Consider the following 19998-nt stretch of genomic DNA (forward strand, 5'->3'; position numbering starts at 1 on the left):
AATACCACTGAGAACTTTTCACTAGTTATATTTCATGCGCCTGCATGTTGTGCAAAGATGTTGTAAAACATGAGATAATGCTACAAATAACAAAGCAGAAAAGCCTGTATCTTTTATAATGATAACAGTCAAACACCAAATGACAGTAAAAGGCTGTAAAAAAATGTGATGCAACCTCCCCCCCGCACCGCAATTCAACCACCTCACACGCGTGCGCGCACACACGCTCTCTGACATACAGGGCATTGGCTGTTTAAAGGCTTTGTATTAAATAAGATCTTCCTGCGTTTGGGTCATGGATGTGTCCACACAGAAAGCTAACTTAAAATGAAAGTGGCGTGGTTAGAGTGGGGAAACCCATACGCGAGAACTTTTTGAACAAATCTCGATGCCTAGTAATTATGATGATAACCTTCCGATTTTTTTTCAGTGGAAGGGCAATAAATCTTGTCTAAATTTGGGAAATATTGACTGCATCTGGAAATAACAATAATAAAATTCAGCACATATATTTATTTTAAAGTATAATTTAAGGGAAATAAATTTTCTCCATAAAATCAATTTTCTATTAATTTCACATTTTCTTTCTTAAAATACTAATAGAATCATAGTGCCTGAAGCACCGATGATAATCGCTCAAGCTCAGATTTATAGATAACTGTGGCTGTTTATCTTGGTCAGAATTTGAAATCTTTTGTTGGTGGAATAGCATTCTGAAAGCTCATTCTCTGATTTTCAAAATGAATTTTTCAGGGTCTCGCCTTCCTTTTGCACCAAATTACGTTGGCTCATAAGCCTTTTGTTTGTCCTCACACACTCCTTGTTCTTAAGGATGCAATTATTCCAGCCCTATTTGATTTGATTAGAGTGGATATCAAGGCAGACTAGAGCACTCTAGCTTCTCTTAGCCTCTATCAGTAGAGACGATTCACCAGGCATCCATTTAAGTTCATGATTACCTGTTTCTTCAAAATGGAAATAACATTCCATAATATGGAAACAACAAAATAATGTTTTGAAATCTGACCCTCTCCAAACCGTCATTTGAAATAAACCTCACACAAACTAAATACAGTTAAAATCTGATAATTCCTGCTTTGAATGTTCTTGTGAATAAATCACTCACATAAGTAAACAAGAAGGTTTTTCAATAAAGTTTATTCATTGTATTTATTAATGCAGTGAGCTATCAGGGTGAGTTTGAACATTTTGAATGAGTTGCATTTAATATATTTATTTAAGTTAGGGAAATATGGCTATAAGACAATGAAACTGGTATTTGGTTTCCTTTCCCGCGTGTCTGTCTGTCCTTATTTTTCACATGAAATTTTTGAATTCCATAAAATCAACACCTAGAAGCCAGCTGTGTATGATAAGTTCTTTCTAATTTCATGTAACTTATACTCTAATTCAGAACAGTCCTAACAGAAAGAAGCTCAGTGTCCTCAGAATTACTAGGACTGGGAGACTGCCACTAAATAAATCTGTGAATATTAACTCAAATTTAACATGAATTGGCAAGAAAAAGAATGCTTGCAGAAATCACTACCTGGAGTAAAGACTGTCTCCATGGACATCCCCTATTGTAGGGGAATCTCCAGTGGGTACAGAGCAGGTGTAGCCAGTGCTCCTTGCAGCCACTGATGAAAGGGGCATATCAGGGGTTGGAAGAATGTCAAAGGCCTGTTTGAATGTATTGTGCTTGCTTTGCCATACTAAGCTGGTGGATGGTCCTTTGTGGTCCATATTAGATGGTGCAAATTAGAGAAGCCCCCAGACTGCCCTAACTTGTGCTCAGAGCCTGGCAGAGAATCAAGGAGTCATAACAGACTGCCTGATGCCACCACCTCATCTCCAAATTTGGCCCCACATTTCAAACCTGTATGCATGATTATTTGTGGTAAGCAACTTTTAAATAGCCCAGGAAGTGATCCAAACAATGGACTGACCATATGCTTGGTGAATCCCCACGGTCACATGCATACACTTAATGTAAAATCACTATGGTGATGACAGAAGAATGACAGTAAATCAGTGCATTTGGTATATTTTATGTTATCATATATTTTATGGGATACTATTTGACACATCAAGAGGGCTAACTTTCCCCAAACACTTTGCTATATCCCAGGCACAGAGACACTCTAGCAAGGGAGACCAGTGTCTAACCATATACTTTACAACAAGGATTGGGCTCCAGTCATGCAAACATTTATTCCTAAATGTAACTTTATTCATGCACACATAATTACTTTGTATGAAAGTGGTAAGAGAGACTTTAAATTTAAACTCTGCACTCAGCCTCTAAATCTGACAGAAATCTCAATTTTCTAGGACTGAAAACTTGGCAAAATTTTGTGTGCCTCAGAAAAGAAAAGGTTGCAAGCCTCTATGACACACAACCAGTTGCAATTAAGCAACACAGCTTGAGTTCTGAATGTTGAGTATTGTATACTATCAGCAAACTGTTTGTGATTAGTCTTTGGAGTAAAAGGCAAAAAGTTAGTTAATTGAGGAAATTGTGATCTGCTCATAGATATTCCGTGAACAGAAAAAGAAGGCTAATTTAATCTAGTAAAGTATTTGTTCCAAATTATTCACTCAGCTCTATAAATTAAAGGGAACTGTTTGCAATGCTTCATTTATTAATAAAGTAGAGCTGTCAAGCGATTAAAAAATTAATCGTGATTAATCGTGCAATTAAAAAAAATTGACAGCAATTAATCGTGCGATTAATCGCACTGTTAAACAATAATAGAATACCATTTATTTAAATATTTTTGGATGTTTTCCACTTTTTCAAATACATTAATTTCAGTTACAACCCAGAATACACAGTGTACAGTGCTCACTTTATATTTATTTTTTATTACAAGTGTTTGCACTGTAAAAAGACAAAAGAAATAGTGTTTTTCAATTCACCTAATACAAGTACTGTAGTACAGTCTCCTTACTGTGAAAGTTGAACTTTCATGTACAAAATAACTGCATTCAAAAATAGAACAATGTAAAATTTTAGAGCTTGCAAGTCCACTCAGTCCTACTTCTTATTCAGCCGGTCTCTCAGACCAACAAGTTTGTTTACATTTGCAGGAGATAATACCGCCCACTTCTTGTTTACAATGTCACCTGAAAGTGAGAACAGGCGTTCTTATGGCACTGTTGGAGCCGGCGTTGCAAGATATTCACGTGCCAGATGCGCTAAAGATTCTCGTGTCCCTTTATGCTTCAACCACCATTCCAGGGGACATACATCCATTCTGATGATGGGTTCTGCTCAAAAACCATCCAAAGCAGTGTGGACCGATGCATGTTCATTTTCATCATCTGAGTCAGATGCCACACAAATTTTGCCTTTTTTGGTGGTTTGGGTTCTGTAGTTTCACATTGGAGTATTGCTCTTTTAAGACTTCTAAAAGCATTCTCCCTACCTCCTCCCTCTCAGATTTTGGAAGGCACTTCAGAGTCTTAAATCTTGGGTCCAGTGCTGTACCTATCTTTACAAATCTCACATTGGTACCTTCTTTGCATTTAATCAATTTTGCAGTGAAAGTGTTCTTAAAACCAACAGCATGTGCTGGGTCATCATCCAAGACTGCCATAACACGAAATATATGGCAGAATGTGGGTAAAACAGAGCAGGGGACGTACAATTCTCCCCCAGGGAGTTGAGTCACAAATTTAATTAATGCATTATTTTTTAAATGAGCATCATCAGTATGGAAGCATGTCCTCTGGAATGGTGGCTGAAGCATGAAGGGACATATGAATATTTAGCATATCTAGCATGTAAATACCTTGCAGTGCTGGCTACAAAAGTGCCATGCAAATGCCTGTTCTCACTTTCTGGTGACATTGTAAATAAGAAGAGGACAACATTATCTCCTGTAAATGTAAACAAACTTATTTGTCTTAGTGATTGGCTGAACAAGAAGTAGGTCTGAGTGGACTTGTAGGCTCTGAAGTTTGACATTGTTTTGTTTTTGAGTGCAGTTATATAACAAAAATCTACATTTGTAAGTTGCACTTTCAAGACAAAGAGATTACACTACAGTACTTCTATGAGGTGAATTGAAAAACTCTATTTCTTCGGTTTATCATTTTTACAGTGCAAATATTTGTAACCAAAATAAACACTTTGATTTTAGTTACAACACAGAATACAAGATATATATGAAAATGTAGAAAAACATCCAAAATATTTAATAAATTTCAATTGGTATTCTCTTGTTTAACAGTACAATTAAAACTGTGATTAATCACGGTTAAATTTTTTAATCGTGATTAATTTTTTGAGTTAATTGCGTGAGTTAACTGCAATTAATTGACAGCCCTACAATAAAGTAAACTTTTTAAACTGTGTACCAGATTCTGGCTCGGGTCTGGGTTTGATCCCCAAGAATGCCCAGTTAGGCATCTCTGTGCTCTTGTATTCTTGTCAGACCTATTTTTTCCATACAACCCTAACACAACTTCTGTTCACTTTAAATTGTAGATGGTAAAAAAAAAAAAATCATAGTTTTAAATTCAGGGTTTTCTCATGGTTAGCACAAAGGACTCTTGAAATCTACGTACTACCTATACCACTTTGTGTTTTGACCATTGGCTATTTACATTCACTGGGCCTCTCTTTACGCATCTTTAAAAGGAGGATGCTACCTATATCACAAGCGTGTCACATAATTAGTTAATGTTTATAAAGTGCTTTAAGATCCTTGGATGTAATGTGAAAAGTAGTAATTATTATTTTAATTACTGTTCTGTGCAGTGAAGGAAGGATACCCTCAGTACTCTGAGAAAGATGTGTTGAAATGTCCTCCCCATCAAGGAAAAATACTAATAGGATTATGGTGTGTGAAGCCCTGATCTTAAAATGAAGAAATACCTAGGCATTAAAGTAAAATTGGGAATGGCGTGATAACCTTGACTCTGCATTTGCTTGGTTGTGTGTTGGTTCAAGCCAGACAGACCCCTTAATATTAATTCGTTGTAGCTTTTTGTTTGGTTTGACCATTATGATACTTTTCTAGTCTATGTATCTGACATTTTTGTTACCTAGATTACTAGTGGGAAGATTAGTTAGTGAATATGGGAAATGGACCAGGGGATTTAAAAGATATAAAGAAAGTAAAAAAACTCCCTTACTTAGTTCAAAATGGTTAATCAATAATAGATGCAATTAGTACAAAATTCAAAGTGATTATTTGTAATGAATCTTTATTTGCCTCTTTATATGTATCTGTGTAGGTTCACCACACCAAAATCAGTTTCTTTGTAGATGGTTTGGAGGATGACAACACTGCTTTTGATTCAAGAATACTTGGTGGACGAATTGCAGACCCTGCTGCTGATGGTGCACTGCAAATTGGGCAAAGTTTCAGTGGTAAGTTCTGCAGTATTTTAGCACTGTATGCTGAGCATTCAAAGTAATATATGCTTGATGTGTGTCTAAAACCATGGTAAGTAGCTCTGCAAGCTAATAGTCAGTGATGTAATGCATATTGAAAGGGTACATAAAGCTAGGCACATGGCTCCATGCAACAAAAAATGCCCATTAGTAAATGGCATTCCTCAGAAACTTGGCACCCAGACAGAGGTGCCTGGATGATGGCATAACAAGCCATGGAGATTATCACAGCCAGGTAGATTTTTCAGCATGTTCCAGAAACCAGGTATCTAACATGGCAAGTATATCCCACTGCATTTCAGAATAAATATGCCAAATCTGTGTACTTATTTGGACTGTTTGTAGCAACTAGACAAATTTCCTGAGCTAGGAAGAGAACTCAAGTTTCCTGATAACTAATATTCCTCTGCTTTATATCAAATATTCATGAAAGCCACTTGCAAAATGTGGGGTTCCTCAGGCTTCACTAATGGCTGGTTCACATAGATAACAACTTACTACTGCTACCAGTTCCTCCTTTCAGACTACATCATGATTTATAGAGCTCTACATCAGTCTACATTCAGAATTAGACAAATTCTTCATCGTTATATGAACAGTGCAAAATCTGGGTACTGTTAGTTTGTGGCTCTCTTCAATTCTGTATGATGATGAATTGGCTCTGTGGACAAAAAACGTACCACTGATCCAGAACATATTGTAATTTGGAACTAACTCCTAAATATATCTGTGTCTGTCTCAAACAGAGCTATTTTGTTATTGGGCAAACAAAAAAAGTAATTTTCCATCCTACTTTTTAAAACTCTTAAATGTCTGGAAATGTCTTCTGTTGTCATTCTGACTTTTGAATACTATCAACCTAATGACTGTATAAAGGAAAGGAATATCTTAAATACCTTTTATCTTTATTTTATAAATTGATAGGTACAGTTGTACCTACTGTATCTCTTCTCTAATTAGAGGTGGCACATAGTCTGGCTCATTACTTCTGTCTAATGAGCCGGTCCCTGTGCCACCTCTCTAATCAGAAAAGAGAGAGGTACAAAATGTTCCTATAAAGTTGTTATAAATCATTCTTTTTATCAAAAAATTAAGTCACTGCCCTCTATAGTTTTGTCCACATCCAAGATGGTTTCATTCAGGGGAGGTAATTGTGCAAGAGAGATCACTGTGTGCTGAATAAAGGTGCTCTCATGCAGTGCAGAGTTGCCTTCTGGTTGATGGAATTAGATTATTTATTTATAATATATTTTCATAGGTTTAGAGCAATTTGTTGGAAGAATGCAAGATTTTCGATTGTACCAAGTGGCACTTACAAACAGGTAAAATTAAAACTGTTGTTCTTGATAAAACCTAGGCGTATGATGAGAGAGAGGAAGAATACCTAATGGTAAATTTGTTCCCAAAAAAACTTTTTTTTATATTCTTCTTAAAAGATGGTTCCTTTTGTGGTCATAGTTTACTGGGCATGGATTCAATAGGTCTGTTCGTATCAAACAGGCTTTGAGGCGAGATCAGTCATGGGTGCAATGTTGGATATCAGTTGTGCTTTTCAGATGTTTTTAAAATATACACAGTGACTTCTAATACTAGATAGTTATACTGTGATATTCTTCCTGTTTATATGTTGTCATTGTTGCAACCTGGCCCAGTACCCCACTGTACCCAGTCTGTGGTGAGTGGACCCCATTGCTGTGTCTCACGTGCTCCCAAGCCAACAGGGTCAGGGTAGAGTTTAATCCCTTTTTCGTCTCTGGGACTGTACACTCCCAGGCTCAGACAGCTGGTCTGAGATGCTTTGCTGGGACATGGGACACCACTCAACCATTCTAGACCCTGAACTCAGTGTCTGAGACTTTCTAAGCACTGACAGATATGCCCTCCCCAGAGCTCCACCTGGGGCTGTGGGTACTCCAGGCTTATAATTGAACTCCTTTGGGGACAATGTGGCAGGTAATAAGGAATGCAGGTTTAGCAAAAAAATTTCTTAACTACATAAATTTTGCTGTTGAAGCCCTCAAGTGTTACAGATCTTTGAAAACAAAAATCCTTAGAGCACAATCCCCTGGTCTGATCTCGCCCCTTCTGTGAGTCTGAGGCTTGTTAGTATTCCAGGCTAGATAGAGACCCTTCTGCTCTTACTCTCCTGAAAGTCCTCCTTGCATGTGGGGATGGTCTGTCTCCTTGTCCAGAGAAGTACTCAGCTCTGAAGGAGACCTCTGTCTCTGTCACGTGTTTCACTGGGAAATTCTCAACCACCCTCCAATCTTGTATGCTCCACCTCCATGCAGGCCGCTCAGTAGAAAGTCCATTACTCCATGCGGATGAGCCAACAGTTGGGGCACAGTCAAAGTCGATGGCCCCAGATTGCAATCTGGATGATTTTTCAGTGATTATCCTGCAATGAGGTATCAGTCATCTTATTTGGAAGGTCAGCTAGCTGGAAATACATTACAATATACTGCCCTTAGGCAAGTATAGACATGGGTGCAAGGCATAATAGAAAATGAGTTCATAATTCAATACAGACATATTCCTACACAGTCACAATCACATTGGCTATATATTCTCTCAAGGAAATCCTTGCTGTTTCCCATGGAATAAAAATTAGAGTAATTCAGCCAAATACATCATATTCTAAACTGTTTATCTGATTTTAAAAGATCCTTAAACCAGCATTCAATTTTGTGGGTATAGTGGCCACAAACAAATGAGCCCAAAATACCATGCCCGGAATTAACTGCAGATGCAGATGATAGATTGTGTTGGATGTGATATACCTTGACTTTAGCAAAGCTTTTGATACGGTCTCCCACAGTACTCTTGCCAGCAAGTTAAAGTAGTATGGATTGGATGAATGGACTATAAGGTGGTTAGAAAGCTTGCTAGATCATCGGGCTCAAGGAATAGTGATCAACGGCTCAATGTCTAGCTGGCAGCTGATATCAAGCAGAGTGCCCCAGGGATCAGTCCTCGGGCTGGTTTTGTTCAACATCTTCATTAATGATCTGGATGATGGGATGTATTGCACCCTTAGCAAGTTCGTGGATGGCACTAAGCTGGGGAGAGGGTAGATACACAGGAGGGTAGGGATAGGGTCCAGAGTGACGTAGACAAATTGGAGGATTGAGCCAAAAGAAATCTGATGAGGTTCAACAAGGACAAGTGCAGAGTCCTGCACTTAGGATGGAAGAATCCCATGCACTGCTACAGGCTGAGGACCAACTGGCTAAGTGGCAGTCCTGCAGAAAAGGACCTGGGGAGTCCTGTGGAAGAGAAGCTGGATATGAGTCAACAGTGTGCCCTTGTTGCCAAGAAGGCTAACGGCATATTGGGCTGCATTAATAGGAGTATTGCCAGCAGATTGAGGGAAGTGATTATTCCCCTCTGTTCGGCACTGGTGAGGCCGCATCTGGAGTATTGCATCCAGTTTGGGGCCCCTCACTACAGAAAGGATGTGGACAAATTGGAGAAGGTCCAGTGGAAGGCAACGAAAATGATTAGGGGGCTGGGGCACATGACTTATGAGTAGACGCTGAGGGAACTGGGCTTATTTAGTCCTCAGAAGAGAAGAGTGAGGGGGGATTTGATAGCAGCCTTCAACTAGTTGAAGTGGGGTTCCAAAGAGAATGGAGATAGGCTGTTCTCAGTGGTGGCAGATGACAGAACAAGAGTAATGGTCTCAAGTTACAGCGTGGGAGGTCTAGGTTGAATATTAGGAAAAACTATTTCACTAGGAAGGTGGTGAAGCACTGGAATGGGTTACCTAGGGAGGTGGTGGAATCTCCATCCTTAGAGGTTTTTAAGGCCCAGCTTAACAAAGGCCTGGCTGGGATGATTTAGTTGGGGTTGGTCCTGCTTTGAGCAGGGGGTTGGACTAGATGACCTCCTGTGGTCTCTTCCAACCCTAATCTTCTTTGATTCTATGATAGCTGACATATCAGGTGATTAAATACTCAGATATTCAAAATTATCCACTAATTTTGGGTCCCTCAACTTTTGAGTAACCTACCTGAGAGTTAGGGCCTTATTTCATCTGCCAAAGAAGTCAATGGGAACTGTATGTGGTCAGTATCCTTTGAAATCAGTGTCTAGTTGGGTAACCACAAAGAGAGGCATACGTAGTTAGTGGACACTTCAGATATCAAGGCCAAAATTCTCAATCAGCACTTTTTTCTGCACTCAGTTATTTGAGGGTACAAATTTTTCTGCATAATTGGATGTTTTTCAGAAAATTCAGGTACTAACACTCAAGTGGATTTATTGATACAGCTACTACAGACACAATATCAATGCTATAATGTGTTTTCAGGAAAGTATTCAGGTTAGTGATCAGAGTCAGGCATGACATAATAAAAGAGAACTATTAATGGTGGTGTTCTAATCACATTTAGTGTGGCTGTGTATGGTGGTGGTGGTTAAGGCTGGGGCTGAAATTTAATCTGTAATCATAGATGCACATAATTTCACTCATCTTTTCCTTTACCCATGTACCTATTTACGTTTTTATGCTGTGACAGAGACATTTCGGAGGTATTCTCTGGGGAATTTCCTCACCTGCACACCCAGTCAGAATGCCGCTGCCCAGGCAGTCACCCCCGGGTACACCCTTTGGTGCAGAGGTATTGCATCCCTAATGGTGCAGATGACACAACTAATGACAGAGTGCTGAGGCTGAACCCAGAAGCCCATTCCCTGTGCTATATCAACGATAATGATATTGGGACCTCCTGGATTTCATCTCTGTTCATTAACACTGCGCATCTGGACCGTGGAGTTACTATCACAATAGATTTACAAAATGGACAGTATCAGGTAATGAGAAGGCTATTTTTTTCTTTTCTGTCATTGGGGCATGAGAATGGAATGTAGTTGATGCTCCCTGATGTTTATTAAATGAAAGCTAGGAGGAGGCTTAAAGTATACCAGATTTCAATTTTAAGCAAGTTCAAACCTCTTACTTTGAGCTATCACTTTGGTGGCCTGGAAGAAATTTCCTCTTCCCCATAATGTTGCAAAAAGTGAGCAGGTGCATTATGTTTCTGGTTTCTGGCTTTTCTCTGATGCATCAGATCTTGGCTAGTGTCAGAGACAGCGTATTGGAGTAGATGAACTAATGTTCAGCTCCAGCATGACAACTCCTGCGTTCATAAACAAAACATGCATTTCTAAGTTGCTTCACTGCTGTAATTTTTAACCGTAATTTCTATTAAAACGCAAGAGACTCATTTCATGCCTTCAGGCACTGGACGACAGGCGCAGTAAAATAGTCTGCACAAAGGTGTGCAACAGTACAAAACCATGTGAAATCTCTGCTTCATCAGGGACTTGAAGTTGGCTAGTGAAGCCCACAAAGGGGATGGACTGCTGTTGGAGGGGACAAAAACAGGCCAGCTAGCATTTCCACCAGCCTGGGTTCCGTGGAGTCTTGCATGGAGTTTGGTGCTTCCCTCCAGTGCTGAAGGGCAGTAGCCTACTGTGGCCTGCCCTAGAGATGAATAGACTCCCTGCTGAAACTGCCTCCACGAGAGCAAGCGCATCAGTTTGTGCCCCTTGTATGTACAGAGGTGAATCAAGCCCAAGGTCTAATGTTTATAAAACTTATTCTCATTAGCTTTTTTGTTTATTGTCAATTGAGTATGCATGTTTGGGGTAGGAGAAGAGAAGAATATGAGGATAGATTTTGGCATAGTTTGTAAGAACTTGTTCTCTATTTAAAAGCCAATTTAAATATCTGTGAAATATTAAGACTCAATTGATTCGGAGTATACATGTGGGAGTGCTTATCACAAATGCCCATACAACAGTGTGGTGGAGGAAAATCCCTTCTATGTCACAGATATTTGAAGTAGTTCCAGGCCAAAGGCAGAGAGAAATGGTAAATTGGGTGGTCTTAAAACCAGAAAACTATCCACCACCTGTTTGGCAATACATAAGTATCCCTTTTTCTTGTGGCCAAAATGTTGGTAATATCACAGAGCACAGACTTGCCATACAATGAGGTAGTAATTTCAAATAGATCTCAAAAAGTAATGAAGAACAATTGTCATGGAATGATTCCACCGCTTACCAAGGAGCAGTATAAAGAGCAGGTTTAACAAGGAAGTTTACTTTAACTCTTAAACCTGTCTGGAAGAAGGGGAGAAATATCTTAGATATTTCTCATGTGCGACATCTATTTGTTGTTTATTCAAAATGCACAAATACGGTGAATGCTGTGAAATATGTTTTTTATATTACTACATGTGGATACAGAAATTTATTTAATATTTGTATTCATGTTGGCATGTAGCTCAAGCTATTCTAATTTCTGTTCTGTATTTTGTTGTTCATTTGTAGGTGTTCTATATTATCCTTCAGTTCTATAGTCCACAGCCGGAAGCAATGAGAATTCAAAGGAAAAAGAAAAATGATTTAAACTGGGAAGATTGGCAGTATTTTGCTAGATATTGCAGTATTTTTGGAATGGATAACAATGGCTCTCTAGAAAATCCAGACTCTGTCAACTGTCTCCAGCTTCCTAGGTATGAATAGATATTATCTATACCATACAGATGCTTTTAACTGGTGTCTGACGCAGTTCATTTCCATGTTCCCATTGAGATAGAATCTTGAAATTTGATATGCTCGTTTATTATGGGCTGCCGAGTACATAAAAGATCCCAAATTTAACCTTTCCACTGGAGATCACCAAAAGGTCACCTGTCATTTTTATCAGATTTCAAACAGTCAAGCAGCTGACACAATTGATTTCCGTGTTCTAAATGAGTTAGAATATTGAAATTTGGTAATTCATATTTTATGGGACTTAGTAAGAAATTGAGACGCACTGATAAGAGGGATAGAGAAGGGTGCTAGTTTAACTGATTTTGAGCATTTTGAGCAGTTAATCTAAAAAATATCACAGATGACATCTGAGTGTCAGATCTTGTGTTGGAAATTAGATGCTTTTGTAGTGATGGACAAAAATCAGCGAGGGCAAAAGTGATGAGACAAAGCCCTGGTCTACACTAGGACTTTAGGTCGAATTTAGCAGCGTTAAATCGATGAAAACCTGCACCCATCCACACGATGAAGCACTTTATTTTGACTTAAAGGGCTCTTAAAATCGATTTCCTTACTCCACCCCTGACAAGTGGATTAGCGCTTAAATCGGCCTTACCGGGTCGAATTTGGGGTACTGTGGACACAATTTGACGGTATTGGCCTCCGGGAGCTATCCCAGAGTGCTCCATTGTGACCGCTCTAGACAGCACTCTCAATTCAGATGCACTGGCCAGGTAGACAGGAAAAGAACTGCGAACTCTTGAATCTCATTTCCTGTTTGGCCAGCATGGCAAGCTGCAGGTGACCATGCAGAGCTCATCAGCAGAGGTGACCAAGATGGAGTCCCAGAATCGCAAAAGAGCTCCAGCATGGACTGAACGGGAGGTACAGGATCTGATCGCTGTTTGGGGAGAGGAATCCATGCTATCAGAAGTCTGTTCCAGTTTTCGAAATGCCAAAACCTTTGTCAAAATCTCCCAGGGCATGAAGAACAGAGGCCATAACAGAGACCCGAAGCAGTGTCGTGTGAAACTTAAGGAGCTGAGGCAAGCCTACCAGAAAACCAGAGAGGCGAACGGCCGCTCCGGGTCAGAGCCCCAAACATGCCGCTTCTATGATGAGCTGCATGCCATTTTAGGGGGTTCAGCCACCACTACCCCAGCCGTGTTGTTTGACTCCTTCAATGGAGATGGAGGCAACACGGAAGCAGGTTTTGGGGATGAAGAAGATGATGATGATGGTGAGGTTGTAGATAGCTCACAGCAAGCAAGCGGAGAAACCAGTTTTCCCGACAGCCAGGAACTGTTTCTCACCCTGGACCTGGAGCCAGTACCCCCCAAACCCACCCAAGACTGCCTCCTGGACCCGGCAGGCGGAGGAGAGACCTCCGGTGAGTATACCTTTTCAAATACTATACATGGTTTAAAAGCAAGCATGTGAAAGGATTAATTTGCCCTGGCATTCGCGGCTCTCCTGGATGTACTCCCAAAGCCTTTGCAAAAGGATCCTGGGGAGGGCAGCCTTATTGCGTCCTTCATGGTAGGACACTTTACCACTCCAGGCCAGTAACACGTACTCGGGAATCATTGTACAACAAAGCATTGCAGTGTATGTTTGCTTGCGTTCAGACAACATCCATTCTTTATCTCTCTGTGTTATCCTCATGAGAGTGAGATATCATTCATGGTCACCTGGTTGAAATAGGGTGCTTTTCTTCAGGGGACACTCAGAGGAGCCCGTTCCTGCTGGGCTGTTTGCCTATTGATGAACAGAAATGTTCCCCGCTGTTAGCTACGGGTAGGAGGGAGGGTTGAGGGGGTAGCCATGCGGTGGGGGGAGGCAAAATGCGACCTTGTAATGAAAGCACATGTGCTATGTATGTAATGTTAACAGCAAGCTTTACCCTGAAAGAGTGAAGCCACTGTTTTATAAAATGTGTCTTTTTAAATACCGCTGTCCCTTTTTTTTTCTCTACCAGCTGCATGTGTTTCAATGATCACAGGATCTTCTCCTTCCCAGAGGCTAAGATGATTAGAAAGAAAAAAAAAAACGCACTCGTGATGAAATGTTCTCTGAGCTCATGCTGTCCTCCCACACTGATAGAGCACAGATGAATGTGTGGAGGCAAATAATGTCAGAGTGCAGGAAAGCACAGAATGACCGGGAGGAGTAAGTGGCGGGCTGAAGAGAGTAAGTGGCGGGCTGAAGACAGGGCTGAAGCTCAAATGTGGCGGCAGCGTGATGAGAGGAGGCAGGATTCAATGCTGAGGCTGCTGGAGGATCAAACCAGTATGCTCCAGTGTATGGTTGAGCTGCAGCAAAGGCAGCTGGAGCACAGACTGCCCCTACAGCCCCTGTGTAACCAACCGCCCTCCTCTCCAAGTTCCATAGCCTCCACACCCAGACGCCCAAGAACGCGGTGGGGAGGCCTCCGGCCAACCAGCCACTCCGCCACAGAGGATTGCCCCAAAAAAAGAAGGCTGGCATTCAATAAATTTTAAAGTTGTAAACTTTTAAAGTGCTGTGTGGCATTTTCCTTCCCTCCTCCACCACCCCTCCTGGGCTACCTTGGTAGTCATCCCCCTATTTGTGTGATGAATGAATAAAGAATGCATGAATGTGAAGCAACAATGACTTTATTGTCTCTGCAAGCGGTGATCAAAGGGAGGAGGGGAGGGTGGTTAGCTTACAGGGAAGTAGAGTGAACCAAGGGGCGGGGGGTTTCATCAAGGAGAAACAAACAGAACTTTCACACCGTAGCCTGGCCAGTCATGAAACTGGTTTTCAAAGCTTCTCTGATGCGTACCGCGCCCTCCTGTGCTCTTCTAACCGCCCTGGTGTCTGGCTGCGCGTAACCAGCAGCCAGGCGATTTGCCTTAACCTCCCACCCTGCCATAAACGTCTCCCCCTTACTCTCACAGATATTGTGGAGCACACAGCAAGCAGTAATAACAGTGGGAATATTGGTTTCGCTGAGGTCTAAGCGAGTCAGTAAACTGCGCCAGCATGCCTTTAAACGTCCAAATGCACATTCTACCACCATTCTGCACTTGCTCAGCCTGTAGTTGAACAGCTCCTGACTACTGTCCAGGCTGCCTGTGTACGGCTTCATGAGCCATGGCATTAAGGGGTAGGCTGGGTCCCCAAGGATACATATTGGCATTTCAACATCCCCAGTGGTTATTTTCTGGTCTGGGAATAAAGTCCCTTCCTGCAGCTTTTGAAACAGACCCGAGTTCCTGAAGATGCGAGCGTCATGTACCTTTCCCGGCCATCCCACGTTGATGTTGGTGAAACGTCCCTTGTGATCCACCAGAGCTTGCAGCACTATTGAAAAGTACCCCTTGCGGTTTATGTACTCGCCGGCTTGGTGCTCCGGTGCCAAGATAGGTATATGGGTTCCGTCTATGGCCCCACCACAGTTAGGGAATCCCATTGCAGCAAAGCCATCCACTATCACCTGCACATTTCCCAGGGTCACTACCCTTGATATCAGCAGATCTTTGATTGCATGGGCTACTTGGATCACAGCAGCCCCCCCAGTAGATTTGCCCACTCCAAATTGATTCCCAACTGACCGGTAGCTGTCTGGCGTTGCAAGCTTCCACAGGGCTATCGCCACTCGCTTGTGAACTGTGAGGGCTGCTCTCATCTTGGTATTCATGCGCTTCAGAGCAGGGGAAAGCAAGTCACAAAGTTCCATGAAAGTGCCCTTACGCATGCGAAAGTTTTGCAGCCACTGGGAATTGTCCCAGACCTGCAACACTATGCGGTCCCACCAGTCTGTGCTTGTTTCCCGAGCCCAGAATCGGCGTTCCACAGCATGAACCTGCCTCATTAGCACCGTGATGCATGCATTGGCAGGGCCCATGCTTTCAGAGAAATCTGTGTCCATGTCCTGATCACTCACGTGACCGCGCTGACATCGCCTCCTCAGCCGGTATCGCTCTGCCAGGTTCTGGTTCTGCATATACTGCTAGATAATTTGTGTGGTGTTTAATGTGCTCCTAATTGCCAAAGTGAGCTGAGCGGCCTCCATGCTTGCCTTGGTATGGCGTCCGCACAGAAAAAAGGCGCGGAACGATTGTCTGCCATTGCTCTGATGGAGGGAGGGGCGACTGACGACATGGATTACAGGGTTGGCTTCAGGGAGCTAAAATCAACAAAGGGGGTGGCTTTACATCAAGGAGTATTTCAGGCAGGACTTCACGGAGGGTTCCAATAAGAAATGGTGCACCTACGTTATTGTTCTTATTGGAACAAGAGGTTAGTCTGGCCTCTGATTGATACGTGGCTAGATTTACCTCGCTATACCTTCTCTGTGAGTGATGGCAGTGTGACCTAGAGGAATGAGTCCCCTAGATGGGGGAGGGGGGAAGCAAATGAGTAGAAAACAAATCTGGTCTATTTCTTGTTTTGATCCACTCCATCTATCTTTTACATCTTTGGCTGGCAGCAGACGGTGCAGAAGGACTGCAAGCCATCCACATCTCATGGCTGCTTGGCAGAAGACGGTGCAGTAGGACTGCTAGCCATCCTCATCTCTTGCCTGCCTGGCAAAAGATGGTACAGTACGACTGCTAGCAATCCGTATCACCTGCCTGCTCACCATAAGATGGTTCAATAGGACTGACTGCAGGACTAAAGAGAATGACCTGGTCGAGTCACTCCAAATTTAGTCCCTGCGCCCATGTCTGCCCAGGCGCTCCTGGCCGACGTGGCCAGGAGCACCTCGGACATGACGAGGACGGCAATCAGTCGTATTGTATCGTCTGCTGCCACAAGGCAATGGGTTGGTGCTACTGTGTAGCAATGCAGTACCACATCTGCCAGCACCCAGGAGACATACGGTGACAGTGAGCTGAGCGGGCTCCATGCTTGCTGTGGTATGGCGTCTGCACAGGTAACTAGGAAAAATGGCGTGAAATGATTGTCTGCCCTTGCTTTCACGGAGGGAGGGAGGGAACGGGGGCCTGACGATATGTACCCAGAACCACCCGCGACAATGTTTTAGCCCCATCAGGCATTGGGATCTCAACCCAGAATTCCAATGGGCAGCGGAGACTGCGGGAACTGTGGGATAGCTACCCACAGTGCAATGCCCTGGAAGTTGACTCTAGCCTCGGTACTGTGGAAGCACTCCGCCGAGTTAATGCACTTAATGCACTTAGAGCATTTTCTGTGGGGACACACACACTCGAATATATAAAACAGATTTCTAAAAAAACGACTTCTATAAATTCGACCTAATTTCATAGTGTGGACATACCCAAAGTCATCTCTTTAGAATTATAGTGGATGTGAGAAACCATTCAAGAAATAGGGTACAAATTCATTTTCTAATGCTTTTAGCCTTTAAAGGCAAGAACACAAATGCCATCTCAGAAACGTATTGCCAGTCCCCTGTTTCACTGACTGCCTTGTGCAAATTAAAAAGTAAATCAATTCTGCTTATAGCCATATCTGTCATAATGCACAAGCTCTTGCCTGATTTCAGAGGCGAGTCAGTGTTAGGCCTGTTTAGTACTTGGCTGGAAAATAATCTGGGAATACAGTACCAGGTGCTGTAGGCTTTTGCTGTTTCACATTTGCCACCTTGCCGAGGCTTTTAAAGTGTGATCATCTTTCTCTGGGCTCTCAGGGTATGTCTACACTATGAAATTAGGTTGAATGTATAGAAGTCGATTTTTTAGAAAGTGATTTTATACAGTCTATTCTGTGTGTCCCCACTTAAGACCATTAAGTCGGTGGAGTGTGTCCACAGTACTGAGGCTAGCGTCGACTTCCGGAGCATTGCATTGTGGGTAGCGATCCCACAGTTCCCGCAGTCTCCGCCGCCCATTGGAATTCTGGGTTGAGATCCCAATGCCTGATGGGGCAAAAAATATTGTGGGTGGTTCTGGGTAAACGTCATCAGGCCCTCCCTCCCTCCATGAAAGCAATGGCAGACAATCATTTCGCACCTTTTTTCCCGGGTTACCCATGCAGACACCATACCATGGCAAGCATGGAGCCCGCTCAGCTCACCGTCACCGTACATCTACTGGGTGCTGGCAGACGCGGGACTTCATTGCTACACAGCAGCAGTTGATTGCCTTGTGGCAGCAGATGGTGCGTTATGGCTGGTAACCATCTTCGTCTTCTCCTGCGTACTCTTGGCTGGCCTCAGTGAGGTTGGTTGAGGCGCCTGGGCAGACATGGCTGCTCCTGCCAGACCTCAGTGAGGTCTGTCAGGGACACCTGGACATAAATAGGAGTGACTCAGGTCATTCTCTTCTTTAAGTTTTTTCTAGTGGAGTTTCAGTCCTGCCTGGAATATGGGCAGAGGAATACTCAGTGGTTTGAGCATTGGTCTGCTAAACTCAGGATTGTGAGTTCAGCCCTTGAGGGGGCCATTCTGCCTCAGGCTGCTCTCCCAGCCAGCAGCACTGCGAGCACTCAGGAGACGATGACAGCTAGCAGTCTTACTGCACTGTCTGCTGGCAAGCGCCCAGGAGATGACAACGATGGCTAGCAGTCATACTGCACCGTCTGCTGCCAGTCTACCCCTTGCTCCTCCCTCCGTGAAAGCAACGGCTGACAATCGTTTTGCGCTTTTTTATGTGTGGGCGCCATATTGCTGTCAGCGTCGTCATCCACCCGCTGCTTCCGCTGCCACTTTGCTCTCCTGCTCATGCCATACCACGGCAAGCATGGAGCCTGCTCAGATCACCGTGGCAGTTGTGACCGTTCTAAACACCATGTGTATTATCCAGCAGTATATGCAGAACCAGAACTGGAACCTGCAAAAGCAGGCGAGTAGGCGACGGCAGCGCAGTGAGGAGAGCGATGAGGACATGGACACAGACTTCTCTCAAAGTACGGACCCCGGCAATTTGGCCATCCTGGTGGCAGTGGGGCAGGATCATGCTGTGGAATGCCGATTCTGGGCCAAGGAAACAAGCACAGACTGGTGGAACCGCATAGTGTTGCAGGTCTGGGACGATTCCCAATGGCTGTGAAACTTTCACATGCGTAAGGGCACTTCCATGGAACTTTGTGACTTGCTTCCCCCTGCCCTGAAGCACAAGAATACCCAGATGAGAGCAGCCCTCACAGTTCACAAGCGAGTGGCGATAACCCTCTGGAAGCTTGCAACGCCAGACAGCTACCGGTCAGTCGGGAATCAATTTGGAGTGGGCAAATCTACTGGGGGGGCTGCTGTGATCCAAGTAGCCAACGCGATCACTGACCTGCTGCTATCAAGGGCAATAACTCTGGGAAATGTGCAGGTCATAGTGGATGGCTTTGCTGCAATGGGATTCCCTAACTGTGGTGGGGTGATAGACGGAACGCATATTCCTATCTTGGGACTGGACCACCAAGGCAGCGAGTACATAAACCGAAAGGGGTACTTTTCAATGGTGCTGCAAGCACCGATGGATCACAAGGAACATTTCACCAACATGGGATGACCGGGAAAGGTACATGATGCTCACATCTTTAGGAACTCTGGTCTGTGGGAACGGCTGCAGCAAGGGAGTTACTTTCCAGACCAGAAAATAACCGTTGGGGATGTTGAAATGCCTATAGTTATCCTTGGGGACCGAGTCTGCCCCTTAATGCCATGGTCATGAAGCCATACACAGGCAACCTGGACAGTAGTCAGGAGCTGTTCAGCTATAGGCTGAGCAAGTGCAGAATGGTGGTAGAATGTGCATTTGGACTTTAAAAGCGCACTGGCCCAGTTTACCTCCTCAGTTTGACCTCAGCAAAACCAGTATTCCCATTGTTATTACTGCTTGCTGTGTGCTTCACAATATCTGTGAGAGTAACGGGGAGACGTTTATGGTGGGGTGGGAGGTTGAGGCAAATCGCCTGGCCGCTGATTACGCGCAGCCAGACACCAGGGTGGTTAGAAGAGCACAGCAGGGCACGCTGTGCATCAGAGAAGCTTTGAAAACCTGTTTCATGACTGGCCAGGCTATGGTGTGAAAGTTCTGTTTATTTCTCCTTGATGAAAACCTGCCCCCTTGGTTCACTCTACTTTCCTGTAAGCCAACTGC

General features: G+C 43.3%; 1 protein-coding gene across 1 annotated transcript in view; it reads left to right on the forward strand.

Moving 5' to 3' along the window:
- USH2A (usherin) overlaps window positions 1–19998 on the forward strand; it is a 568735-nt gene that overhangs the window by 35355 nt on the left and 513382 nt on the right. Inside the window, exons 3-6 of the mRNA XM_077811946.1 lie at window positions 5248–5383; window positions 6666–6729; window positions 9928–10222; window positions 11747–11931. Of these exons, the coding sequence (XP_077668072.1) occupies window positions 5248–5383; window positions 6666–6729; window positions 9928–10222; window positions 11747–11931 (680 nt within the window). The remainder of the gene's footprint in view (window positions 1–5247; window positions 5384–6665; window positions 6730–9927; window positions 10223–11746; window positions 11932–19998) is intronic.

The sequence above is a fragment of the Eretmochelys imbricata genome, chromosome 3 (assembly GCF_965152235.1).
Source record: "Eretmochelys imbricata isolate rEreImb1 chromosome 3, rEreImb1.hap1, whole genome shotgun sequence".
Taxonomy (NCBI): Eukaryota; Metazoa; Chordata; order Testudines; family Cheloniidae; genus Eretmochelys; species Eretmochelys imbricata.